The sequence below is a fragment of the Gorilla gorilla genome, chromosome 9, assembly GCF_029281585.2.
Source record: "Gorilla gorilla gorilla isolate KB3781 chromosome 9, NHGRI_mGorGor1-v2.1_pri, whole genome shotgun sequence".
Taxonomy (NCBI): domain Eukaryota; kingdom Metazoa; phylum Chordata; class Mammalia; order Primates; family Hominidae; genus Gorilla; species Gorilla gorilla.
This window is the reverse complement of record NC_073233.2, coordinates 130,873,919-130,887,790: the sequence shown is the minus strand read 5'-3', so window position 1 is coordinate 130,887,790 and position 13,872 is coordinate 130,873,919. Positions and strand designations below refer to the sequence as shown.

Genomic DNA, 13,872 nt, shown 5'->3' with positions numbered 1-13,872 from the left:
AGAATACATGGTTTAAATGTCTTTTATTTGCACCAGTTTATAGACATTAGGCAGATTAGGTACTATGTCTTTCAGTGGCATGTATATAACATCTAGTCAAATACAGGTGCTCCATCATTACATCACTTAAGTTTGAAGTTTTTTGTTTTTTAATTGGTAGATTATTTTTTGCTTTTGAATATTTGAAACAGAAATGCTATAAATTGATCACTGATCCAACTTGGGCCTATAAAAGATCACTATTGTTGTCATTAGTACAATTTACTTTAAAACAGGAGCAAAAAACGTGTTTGTCACTCCCTGTTTTTGCAAAATCTCTCCCCTTAGTTTTATGGTAGTTTAGTGACATTCTGCTCTATTTCACTATTGTGAGATGACGTGGAGCCAAATGAAGGGCCACTTTGATCCATTCTTTGATTTCAACCCCAAACTTTCAGCAAATATGTTTTATTTCCTAGCCAAAGTTATTTTAGATGCCACATGGCACTATATAAAGAATTTTAATGTTCTAGAGTCTTACGTACTGGATAGTAAAGAGTTGCCTTGGGGGTAAGAATCCTGTGAAATGTTGTTTGACGTGAACTGAATGAATCACTTAAGCTGCTTCAGCCAAATTTGGGTTCTTGACAGTAGGTGTGAAAGTGAAGGATTTAACAACACTTAAGCTAACAGAGAAACAGTATGGGAAGTTTTTGAAATGTTCTGGAAAAGAAAAAGAAAATAAATAGTGTCTCTTTTATTGGTCAGTTTCTAAGTTTGAGTTGCTTTATATGTGTATTCTACTTTTATCAATGTTGTAAGGAAGTTGGCAGATTGTACATGCTAAAAAACTATTAGGTACATAGTAATGCATATTTCTAAAAATTGAACTTGGTGGAAATTCAGGTCCAAAATAGAAATTCATAGCAACTATATGTTGCTCATCCACACAGAGAAACAAGGATAACCTCTTTCCATAGACAAATAAAAAGTACTATTCCTGGTGTTCAAAGATGGGAGATTCAGACCTGGCTACCCTCCCATTACTCTCAGTAGGACTGATGGACTTCTGAGTCATGTAGCCTTTCTCTTCACCTCCATTTCATCTTCTGAAAAACTGGCAGTTGAATGTGACAAACTTTCCAAGCTCTAAATTATTTTAAGATAATACAAATGGAATATTTAAAAATTTTACCCTATCCCTTTAAATATGAATGTCTCTATATGCATTCTTTTTCCCTTCCAAATTAAGTTCGAATTTAAGGCCATTTCAGAAACAATTAATGAAGGTTATTCATTCTACCTCATATTTCTAGAAATGTCTTCATGCACCCAGAAGGGCCTCTTCTCTTATAAATACATTTTAGGAGTAGTTTTGGCCTGTGATTTTCCTGTCTAATGCCTCATATATTACATTTTCCAAATCCCACTGAAACATGATTCACCAGTTTTCTGTTTATCTTCAGATACTTGTTATCTTTGCAGACTCTCAATTCTAACTGCTTTCAGTTTTAAGAGAAGGTTTCATATAGGCATCTTTTATGCTACATTTTGGTATATGTAAAATGTATACAACATAGGAGTAAATTTCCAAAGCTAGTCCTTACATCACACGTATAGATAAACAGATTTTCCCCAAATTGATGTTCAAATTATCCACTTCTGGATAAGCCTACCGAAAAATGTAATGTCCATCTAATATAAGGAAGGAAGTAGAAAATTAAACTCTCCAGTAATTATTTTAAGACTGGGAATTCTTGCAATATTAAAAAAGATTTAAAAACTAAAAAATATTTATTAACATTTGTATTCAGTAGTAAACTATGGAATGCTTCTGTCTTATCTATTTTTGTGTGTGTGAAAACACACATTTGACAATATTTTAAGATATTTGTGATGGCAAAATGGCCAGCAAATTTATGTACTTGAAGTAAGGAGCTTTGATAAAGTGTGTCTCTCAGAGTTGCCTGCATTAGGTGTTTCTGGACTTGTTGGAGGGTTTCTAACTAATGTCTTGATGCTCTGTTAGAACAATATTAGGATGTGTTCTATCTGAGCAGGCACAGCCAGATGTACCTTCATTTTTTTTCAACTTTATTCTTTATTTATTTGTGTTTCATTCAATTGTCACTTTATTGCAAGATGGTAGAATTAATTACAAATTTAAACTATAACTTGGTAATCTTTAGTCAGGCACCAAGATTTAACAAAGGCAAACTGCTTATTCAAAAGTGATCATAGGGCCAGGTGTAGTAGCTAACGCCTGTAATCCTAGCACTTTGGAAGGCCAAGGTGGGCGGATCACCTGAGATCAGGAGTTCAAGACCAGCCTGGTCAACATGGCGAAACCCTGTCTCTACTAAAAGTATAAAAATTAGCCGGGCGTGGTAGTGCACGCCTGCAATCTCAGCTACTCGGGAGGCTGAGACAGGAGAATTGCTTGAATCCAGGAGGCGGAGTTTGCAGTGAACCGAGATTGTGCCACTGCACTCCAGCCTGGGCGACAGAGCGAGAGTCTGTCTAAAAACAACAACAACAGCAAAAAAAACAACAATAAAAAAATGATCATGGAACAACTCAAATGCTGAGTAAGAAGGATGGGAAACATCTGACTGGCCAATAGATTGAGTTCTCTCAGTATAGGGAACAAATGTTTCATTTTTAGGAGATATAAACTATCTACTTCAGTAGAGGGCAATACAGAAAGATTTTGCCACACAGACTAGTTTCCATTTAGTCAGTCAACTGTTTCTGGCTGTCTCAATTGGGATAGATACATTTACATAACTGGCTGTGCATGAGTCTTCTTTGCCAACAGCTTTAGGTCCCAAATGCACTTGGCAATTGTCTCCTTTTCCTGCTGTGCAGAGATGCTCTGCACCCAATTTATCATGTGCTCTTGTTCCTTTCAACGCATCATGTTCTGCACAGATATATGATAGTCCGGGCGATTCTTTACTTCCTTATACACTCTATGCAGTCATTCCCAGTAAGTAACCTCCACAGCCATAGCAATGTTATTCCTCTGCACATCAAAAAGGTAATGGCGCTTCTGAACCAGTGAACGCTGCGACTTCTCCAAATCAATTGCATCCTGGATTTGTTTGATGGAAGCCTGCTTCACCTCTTCTAGTTGGGCAATGTTTTGCTCATTGAGTTGATAAGCAGATTATCCAATAGAGGCACCATATTTTTAAATTACATAGACAAGTAACCCTACTATTGATATAGTAGAAAAGGTCTCTGGGGTAATCATGTATATTTCTTTGGATAAAGCATACAAGATAAGCCCAGATTGGAGCACATAGGGTCCTGTTACACTGGTTTTAGGATAAAGAAATTGGAAGAATTCCTCAGGGATCAGCCCAAAACGAACTTTTCCTCTATAGGAAAAGGAAGGAAGAGGTGGTAGAGGGGCAAGGAGTGGCTGCCCTGTGTGAAAGGTCCTTGTTGCCTGCAATACCCCTGGACCTAAGAAAACTGCATTCTACAGAGAGGGGGCCACTGTGGCAGTGGCAGAAAGTGCCACCCAGGACAGCATGGTCAGCGAAGACCCAGGCAGCCAGCTGTCTTAACATCCCTTTGACCCCGACCAGAGAATCTGTCAGGGCAGGAACCTTTTGTTGTTGTTGTTCAGACAGTCTTGCTCTGTTGCCCAGGCTGGAGTGCAATGGTACAATCTTGGCTCACTGTAACCTCTGCCTCCCGGGTTCAAGCGATTCTCATGCCTCAGCCTCCTGAGTACCTGGAACTATAGACATGCGCCACCACGCCTAGCTAATTTTTGTATTTTTAGTAGAGATGGGGTTTCACCATGTTGCCCAGGCTGGTCTCAAACTCCTGGCCTCAAGCTATTCAACTGCCTCAGCTTCCCAAAGTGCTGGGATTACAGGCGTGAGCCACCGTGCCCGGCCTCAACTTTATATATATAAGCCCTTTGCCAAACTTGGAGATTTTAGTAATATTTTGAAATGTTATCACAAAATTTATGGATGACTGAGTTCATTTTAGGAGAAACTGAAGTGTTTATACTTGTTTTTCTACTAGGAAGGTAAGAGAGAAACACAGCTACATTTATTTCTGGGTAACTTTAAGGTTTCCGTTATGCTAAGGAATGGGGTAGAGATGAAGAAATCAAAAGATCAATATAAAACCAAAAGCTTTATTCTCTAGTTATTATTCAGCTCCAATTCTAACTGATTTGAAAATAAATAATTTAAAAAATGTTCTTCCTAGAAAGTAAAATATGGCACCATAATCCAATTGGGCCTCATATTTTAAATCGTGCAGAAAGCAAACATGGACAGCAGATAGATGATAATAATAGGCCATCACTCTCAACTCAGAGAAGGTGGTTGGCATTTCTTTTTCTCCGCGTCCATTCCTGGACCATTTTTGGTCTCCTTCCTATCAAATGTTGTCTATACAATGTGAAGGACTTTGAAAGCAGCCACAGCCTGTTTTTCCCTTTCGTGTCTGTTCTGCAGTATTTCCAGCAGTGAGATTTCAGGTAAACTTTCTTCTTTCCCAGCATAGGTTGGATTTTTTTGTTCCTTTGATGCTTGATGAGTCAGATTTGATGGTTTGGGTTTGGGGATGGTCTTAGCGTATTCCAAAGCCTAAACGCATAAAGATGAAATTTTATTTGAAATGGGAAGTGAGCCTGGATTCCTTAAATTAAATCTAGGAAATGTTTATTTATAATATAAATGGAGACTATCACTATAACTTACTAAGACATTGGTGGAAATGGAGATCAAATAATGCAATATAACACACAGTTTAAACAAAATACATTAGCCACAAAACAATATATTGTGGAAAAAAAGGAGTTGAAGAATAATACATACAGTTGTGTCCTTTGGATGCTTTTGTCATAAAACTGAGTTTCCTTCAAGTGTTCCTTCTTATGTGTTTGGTCTACTTAGTTTCTGGAAGTCTTAGTAAAACCAAACTTCTATTAAGGAGATATTAATAGACCTTTCTATCCAAAGAAGACTTGTTACAGCTTGAGACCAAAGACATCACTGTAGTTTACATACACTTGAGCTCCCATCATTATACCAGCTATTCTTGTTCCTAGGATCTAGAAAGTATTTGAGGTTGAAATTTTTTTCTTTCTATAGCAATCTAGACGCTGAAAAAGGCAGTCTTTTTCTCAGTGATGTCAGTTCTGAAAGGCATTACAATAAAAATGAGATCACTAAATATGATTCCTAAACCTGCCTTTATAACAGTTTTGCATTTTAGTAAGAGGTTGTTGATAGCTGAAATACAAATGGATTGTATGCTTTCAGTCCTGCAAGGGGAAAAAAAACCCTCTAAAATGTAGAAAAGAAAAGTCTAGACTTCTCAGTGCATGTAGGTGAATGCTACAGATCTTTCTAATTATAGGTTTGTTGCCTTGAAACTCTTCATGAAAAAAAATGGATTGGAGAAAAAAGAAAAAGTAGCACCACAGAAACTCAATCAAGTGGATTGAGGTCTTCAAGGTCTGAGGAAGAAAGGCAATAAATAGAAAATATGATGGTCTGTGAAAGAGAACATGAAGTACAAATTCCTGCAGGCACCAAAGGATCTCTTGTTCCTCATGCAAAGGGTCCCGTGTCCTTACAGGGACTGGATAGATCAATTGAGGCAGAGACTTGTACTGCAAAGCTCTGTGTACATATTTCATTCACATCACAAATGATGGTTGATGCCATCTGAGAGGGAGAACATTCTGTATCCCATGAAATCATTTTTCTTCAATAGAGGAACCTATATATTACAATCCCTACGGAAAGTGTAGGGGAATGAAGTTGAGAGAAACAGTGTTTATAGGTCTTTTCTTTGACATATAAGCAGCAAGAAGACAACAACTGCCTTAAAGCTTATTCAATGATACAAAATAAAATTGATGATGAAGCTTGCTCATTTAAGAAATCACATTATTATTTAATTTTTATGTGTGACAAATTTAAAATACTATTCCTGGAAGAAAAGACATGGAGACAATAACTTCAGGAAAAACAAAGGTTAACTTTACAGCAGTGTGTGTGTGTGTATGTGTGTGTGTGTGTGTGACTGCGTGTGTGTCATTATTGCATTGCTATCTGTGAATGATGGGTAGCTACAGGAATGGAAGTAGCTAAAACATCTCCTGTGTTCCAAAAAACATGGGAAGGTTTTTTTTTTTAAGTTACAAGAAAACGGGCTGGGTGTGGTGCCTCTCCCAGCACTTTGGGAGGTTTAGTTTGGAGGATAGCTTGAGCCCAGGAGTTTATGACCATCCTGGGCAAGATGGCAAGACTCTGTGGCTAATTGAAAAAAAAAAAAAAAGCGGTAATAAAAGTTTCCTTTTAATTCTGATTGAAAAAATAAATGCCTTGTTGAGAATTTCTTACCTTCTGCCGAGGGATAGCAGATTTATTTTGAGTTTTTTCTGTTTGTGGTTTTGATAGAATGGATAGTGTCTTCATGTTGTACTCCTTGACTTGTTTTGCGTATTCCTTTTGCTGTATTAATTTTTGCGTCTGTTCAGAGAAACAAAGTTATGATGAATCCAGGTGCTGCTAGTTCTCTCTGCTCTCTATTTAAAGTGATGCCCTGGTTTCAGTATACTGGGCATATCTTATCAGCTGTACAGGAGCAATGGGATCACCTTGAGTAAGGTGGCAGCAGGGAAATGGTTAAGTTAATTGTTTCTCCTTGAAATAGTCTCTCTGTGAGGAGGCGCATCACTGCAATAGCACGCCCGGTATTCCCTTAACAGGGGCTAAATCACATTCGGAACCTTCTTTGTTGCATTTACCCAATTTATTTTCATTTTTGCTTCCAACTTTGAACTATACTCTCTTTTTATGCCTTGAGTGCAACTGCAGTTAAAACACATTAAATGAAGATCTCCTTTCACTAGAGGAAAGAGAATAAAGTGGATGCACTTTTCAGGGGTTGGGAAACTCTTCCCCTAAGTGTCTTCTCTGTGGCCACTCTTCACAATTATCAAGATAACTCTAGTGGGAAAGACCAACAACCACATAACATACACATTTCTTTTCAGGTGCACAGGCCCCACTTTTCCGTGCGGGCCTTCAAAACTAACTGAAAGACAGATACATGTAACAACACGGGCTAAATATTTTTATTTTAAGGCAAAAGGCAGGTGTCTGGGTCTCTATACCAATATTATTTCAGAAGGTCTCTATTCAGAGTGAGAAGTTTGAATTAGGGTTTAATTCTGGGGGGCGTCTTCATAAAGTTTCCTAACAGACAGATGGGCTGAGTCAGGTCTGGAAACACTGTATGTGCATCTCACTCACTTTGTCTCTGATGGACTCAAAGTCAGGTCCGAGGCCTCCAAGCTTCACGTCTCTTTTCTGATAACCTTTCAGCTTGGTGTTCTAAAAATACAACCACAGAAACAGTTTCTTTGAAGGACTTGTGTGTCCCCCCACTCCTACCACCCTGTAAGGTGTCATAGCCACATAAAGTAAGAAAGAAAATAATGAAAGCCTGTGTGCACTGTCAGAGAATGGCTGCATTTCCTGACAATGCTTCCATTTTCATGGTAGTTATTGGTAATAGTCTCTTTGGTAATTTGTAGCTGGTTAGCTAACATGTTTTCACTTTTCCACTTCTGCAATAAAGAAACTTAAAATTCTGAAATTACGAATAAAAGTTTTCAAGCTAGTGATGTCCTGTTTTCTTACGAATGTTTTTTATTTTATTTTATTTTTGGAGATACCTGGTTTTGCTGTGTTGTCCAGGCTAGACTTGAACTCCTGGGCTTGAACTCCTGAGCTTAAGTGATCCTCCCACCTCAGCCTCTTGAGTCGCTGGGATTACAGATGTTAGCCACTTCACTTGGCCCTTGCTATTAACGTTTTTAACACAACATATATGTTATTACTTTGCCACTGCTCCTATTACCATTTTGTCCAGTCTTAGACAGTTTGCTGGGCCAAATGACTTCCCTGGAAGAAGGTATCTAAATGCACCAGATAAACACAGTGCTTCAAAAAGAGAATACCCTGTCCAATGATGTCACAGCATTACCCGTTAGAGACAATCCAGAAGAGAAGTGAAGAAGGTAGCAACCTTTCAAGTTTTGCTATTGATTATTGGGGGAAAAAGATAATTTTAAGGGAAAAACAATGATAATCTATTTATAATATTCAAAAGAAAAGTAAGTGAGAGTCTTGGCAAGACTCACTAAGAAACTCATATTGTTCAGTCAGTGTGATTTCAGATATTTTGAAGGGCACATAGAATTGAATATGACAACTCTTATTAGTATTGCCCATTTAAAAGGACAGAAAGCAAGAAAGTGAGACAACTGACTGATTAGATTATGGCACCTGAGCACAATAATAGGCAGGAAAAAACCCTAATATTCTACTGCCTATCTGTCTCCTGATAGATTAAGATATTCCCCAAACCACTGCTTTCAAAATTAAAACTGAAGCTTAGGCTGGGCGCGGTGACTCATGCCTGTACTACCAGCACTTTGGGGGGCTGAAGTGAGCAGATCACCTGAGGTTAGGAGTTCGAGACCAGCTTGGCCAATATGGTGAAAACCCATCCCCACTAAAAATACAAAAATTAGGTGGGCGTGGTGGCAGGCACCTGTAATCCCAGCTACTCGGGGGGCTGAGGCAGGAGAATCGCTTGAACCCGGGAAGCGGAGGTTGCAGTGAGCTGAGATTGCAACACTGCATTCCAGCCTGGGTGACAGAGAGAGATTCTGTTTAAAAAAACAAAACAACAACAACAACAACAACAAAAAACCCTGAAGTTTAGACTCGCTACTTCCCCTTACAGGGAACTCACATCCTTTTTAAATTTCAGTTTGTTAATTAATTTGGTTTCCTTTTTGGGAAGGATAGGAAAGACGATATAAAAGAGGTGGTTGGATGACAGTAATTTCTTAAGGCACACGTAAGTTACTACTTAAAATGGAGAAAAATCAGCCACATTGAAGGAGCAGCTGTTGTGTACCTAACTGTGGATGTTAGTCCCTGTCTATATGTTAATGACAAAGCACAGGATTTTTATCAATTTTGAAATCTCCTGTTAATTATTCCATTTTAAAAATTGTATCTATTTATTTAGTTTGAGGCCAGGTTATGAGACTGTCTAATTTTTGTACTTTTGGTAGAGACGGGGTTTCACCACATTGCCCAAGTTGGTTTCAAACTCCTGGCCTCAAGTGATCCACCCACCTCAGCCTCCCAAAGTGCTGGGATTACAGGTCTGAGTCACCGCGACCAGCTGTGCTCCTGTTAAGTACTAAGCCCTAAGATATACATCTAACTTGCCCTTTTCTAAGAGAGAATTTAGCAGAGGTAGTCCAGAGACTTAAAATAGGACATTTTCTCATATTAGGTATAATTATTGCATATAACTCTTCAATCTTAAAAATGAACTTGGGTAAACACACTGTGTCAACCACTACAAGAACATGTCCTACTCACTGTGGTCTACTGAGTACCCAGAGTCATCCCAATTCACTTCTCCACTGCCACTTCCCACTGTAGATGTTCAAAAGACAAACATTCTCCTCAGCACTGAACTCTTGCCCATGAAGTCTAAGCAAAAGTTTGCTGGGGTACAGTGTATATTTTGGAAAGCTTTAAGGCTGTGGTAGCCCCTTCCCTTCCCTTTCTTGGTAAGGATGTGATTCCTGGAGCTGGAGCTGCAGCAGCAATTTTGTAGCCAGGAAAAAGGAGAATCACAACAATACTGGTTCTGATGTTCTGAGCTGTGGAACCACCAGTGCTAGCAATCACTTGTGGACTAATTGTATGTAAGAAGAATGAACTCATATTTCAGAAATCACTGTAAATGGTAATTGTGTTACTTGCCCACTGAAGGCAATATTCCTAACATCTCAGCACTTTTATGTTGCATTAATAATTTAAAAGGGCCAAAATGATGTGCTACATAGGCAACACTTCTACACTACAAGGATTCAAAGTTCTGTAAAATAGAATTTGCCCCATTAGAATGTTAAACATTTATGGTCAATACTCTAATTCTAATTCTAAAAAGTAAAACAAGATTCTTAAGGAAGCCTTTGAACTAAAATCATTAAAAAAATTAGTAACATTAAAGTATGCAGAAGACACACTGTTCATTGAAGGGTATTTCAAAATCATACATCTCCTTTAAGAAAACAGAAGTCACTACTCAGCAAAACCATGATAGCTGCTTCCTCTCCATTATATCTGTCTGTTCATACTTTCATACAATTGTCCATTCACTATGAATTCTTATTTTTTCATTTCATTTCTTTTTTTTTTTTTTTTGAGATGGAGTGTCACTCTGTCACCCAGGCTGGAGTGCAGTGGTGCGATCTCGGCTCACTGCAACCTCCACCTCCCAGTTTCAAGTGATTCTTCTGCCTCAGCCTCCCAAGTAGCTGGGATTACAGGCACCTGCCACCATGTCTGGCTAATTTTTGTATTTTTAGTGAGGCAGGGTTTCACCATGTTGGCCAGGCTGGTCTCGAACTCCTGACCTCAGGTGATCTGCCTGCCTGGGCCTCCCAAAGTGCTGGGATTACAGGGGTGAGCCACTGTGCCCAGCCCAAATTCTTATTTTTTCTAAGCATTTTAGTACTACAGTACATTTTTTCTGTCAGTATATATATATTTTTAAATGTGAGTTTTATGCATAACATTCTATTGTCTAGTTTTGTTGGACTGTTTAGCTATTCCTCTAAATGTTGAACATTTAAGATGTCCTAGGGTAAGCATTGTTTTTCTGGGCTACTTTGATTATTTCTTTGAGATACGTTAATAGCAGTAGAATTATTGAAATAAAATGAATACGTTTAAGGCCATCAATTAACACTTCCACTAACAATGGAGCCACAGGATTGCTCTTTTTGTCCAAACCTTGATTATACTGGGTATTTTCACATTTTAAAACCTTTACCAATTTTCAATAGGTGAATGAACTCAGACAACTTATATTTCACAATTGCAAATTTGTTCTTTCTCTCACGTATGCCATCTGTATGGTTGTTTTGCAGTCACTGAATTACTATCTATTTGCCAAAGTAAACCAATGATTAAAAGGAAGGAAAAAACCCTGCTCATGTCCAAGTCATAAATCCAATTTGTCCAAAGATGATGAGAAAGGAATGATCAGTGCTCACAAATCACATCCTAAGTCTGAAGCAGCTTAACTTCTAATCATTCCACTGACTTACAAAAGACACATTGTGAAGCATGAATAATTGCCCAGTACTCTCCAGCCACAGTTCTTACTATCAACTCCAATAAACATGTTGGCTATCACAGAAAACCAGAGCCAGGGTCTAGTATTACGCCTCGATATGAAGGGACAGAGTGTGGCCTAAAGGGTGATCTCCAAGTGCTGCTGATCCCTTTACAGGATGGATGAAGTGCTTATAGCAACGGGACCTTTCTCAAGGGATGGTGATGGCTCCTAACGGAGTTTGTTCTGGGTGACTGGCAATGAAAAATCTTGGATTTACTTAAGGTTGGCGCAAGTAATCTTGATTTGTTCTCAGAGGTGCAATTTTGTTTGATCTCTCTCCATCAAAAGTCTTTTTAGCAGCTTATTGAGATATAATTCACATACCACAAAATTTACCCACTTGAAGTTGTACAATACAATGGTTTTCAGTATATTCACCAAGTTGTGTAAACATCACCACATCCCAATTTTAGAACATTTTCATCACCCTGAGAAGAAATCCTGTCCCCATTAGCAGTTACTCCCTTTGCCCCCTCCGCCTCCAGCCCTAGGCAACCACTAATCTACTTTCTGGCTCTTCAAAAGTCTTTTATAGTAAAAATAATCCCCAGAATTTACTTTGATTTACCTCTCCATGGCTGTTACAAGACTAAAAGGTCATAGTAACACAATACTAAAAAAAAAAAAAAAAAAGTAAATCAACAATGATAGTCTGGTTAAGTCTCCAAACACAAGGGGAACAAATTGGAAAATACAGGCATGCTCTCAACCAGTCCCTGATGAGATTTGCTGCTAGTCTTTGCATAAGATGCACATGAGCTGGCATCTACTGACTCTGGCACCTTCTGAGGATTGTTAAGGCCAGACCAGCCCCTCTGCACTGGTGTTCACACTTGATCGCTTTAGTGGACGATGGCATAGGACTCTCCTGATGCAAGGTTTGTACCAGGAATTAACCACAGTTCTTCTCAAGACAGCAGAGTTTTTAATTGTAAACTGGGGACACAGTGTGCCCTGACTGGAAGTGACATTGACTGTTCAATGAGGACCTGTTTCAACTCTGAAAGGTGGTACCCTGCTGTGGGGGCCACTGCAGAGCTATTCTCCAGAAAATTCCTCAGATGTGTAAGTGTGAGAAAGTTACTGAAAAACACAACAAAAAACAATGCCTCAAACACTGTGGAACAGCAAGTGAAGGAAATTTGCTCTGCAGTTGCTAAACTTAATCCAAATAAACCCCTTCTTAGAAGCAGTCAAGCAGCAATGCCCAGATTGTCTGTGACAACAAACACATGAGTTAATTACCAGCTCAGCACAGTTAGCTGTCAGCAAACTCCTGAAGCAGTCATTTTGTGGTGGGTTGCAACGGATATTTTTATACCGTTTGCCATCCCTTGATCCCTGACTGCCTGATGTCTAGATTTCATGGCATGGACAATGCCTGGCATTCGGAACTCAGTTACAACAGAGCTGTCAGGAGAAGAGGAAGGGTGCTTGGGCCTATTATCTTTACAAATCCTCCAAGTTTTAATGTGACTCAGGGCGATTCTCTTGGAAACCAAAAGATTTGACGTGACCAGCAAATGGCCATGACCTGGATAATGATCCCCTCTGTCTGGTGCCTTGACTACCTGCTGTCCTATACAAATAGCTCATTTCTAAGTCATTTTAGCTTCTGGAATAGCTTAAAGGACAAAGAGCACTTCTGTGAATTTGTCAGATGTAAGCTGAAAGTGCTGGGTTGAGAAAATGGATACACAGACTGTAACATTCCTGATAGAAAGCAGGAAGGGGGATGTCCCCAGTTGGAAAGATGGTTGGGAAGGCAGCAATTGCAAATTTTCCTTCCTCTCCCCTGACCTCCCATGCGCTTAGATTTCTGGTGACACACACTGTCGTCGGAGTACTTTCCTCTACTTTTCTCAGTAAAACATAAATTCAATTAACTAATAGAAGGGGAAAGGAAAAGGAAACTAACATTTAGTTGATGTCTTCTTTGCTAGGGACTAAGCTGTAGTTTTAATACATTATTTCACTTAACATCACACTAAGTCTACAAAAAGAAAGAATAATTCTGATTGTGCAGATGAAGAAATGAGGGCTCAGGTGAATTAATAACTTGTCCAAGTCATAAGAGATATTGGGAACAGAGATGAGAACCTAGGAATGAATGGGTCCATGGCTTCCTCTAAATCTTGCCGAGTGAGAATTGAGCTCAAAAGCTTGCATTTTCAGCAACAACCCATCATTGGCAAGAACCCCAACCTGGAAGATTCTCTTGTGAGCTAGTGTGTTTGAGCTAAATTTAGTCCCTGGTAATCTATATGTACTGCAGTGAACAGGCTGTCCTCACCTCGAAAATGTGTTCTGAATACATGTCCTTATAGAAATAATACGGATGATGTCCAGCTTCCCAGTCAAGTCTTCAAAACCTACTTTATTCACAAAACTCTTGAAAACAGTGCTAATAGTACCTTACAGCCTAACTGCCATGTAATGATGTTTCTGTGGAAAAAGAAGTTACCTGTGATTAAAAAAACATGTTTGTAGCTGGGCACAGTGGCTCACACCTGTAATTCCGGCAATTTGGGAGGCCAAGGCAGGTGGATCATCTGAGGTCAGGAGTTTGAGACCAGCCTGGCCAACATGGTGAAACCCCATCTCTACTAAAAATACAAAAATCAG

The 13,872-nt window shown here is 39.0% G+C and overlaps 1 protein-coding gene and 1 pseudogene across 8 annotated transcripts in view; both read right to left on the bottom strand.

The window, feature by feature from the left end:
- Positions 1–13,872, bottom strand: part of JHY (junctional cadherin complex regulator) — a 98,781-nt gene that overhangs the window by 17,739 nt on the left and 67,170 nt on the right. For 6 of the 8 annotated variants that reach the window (XM_019037695.4, XM_055355802.2, XM_055355800.2 and 3 more), the window contains 3 exons: positions 7,281–7,361; positions 6,366–6,494; positions 4,122–4,598 (listed from right to left, as the gene is read on the bottom strand). In XM_019037695.4, the coding sequence (XP_018893240.3) occupies positions 4,401–4,598; positions 6,366–6,494; positions 7,281–7,361 (408 nt within the window). In that variant the 3' untranslated portion in view covers positions 4,122–4,400. Of the gene's footprint in view, positions 1–4,121; positions 4,599–6,365; positions 6,495–7,280; positions 7,362–13,872 lie in introns of those variants that run through there. The other 2 variants (XR_002007992.4, XR_008669748.2) reach the window with 1 other exon arrangement.
- LOC129525437 (ATP synthase F(0) complex subunit B1, mitochondrial-like) lies at positions 7–3,982 on the bottom strand (annotated as a pseudogene).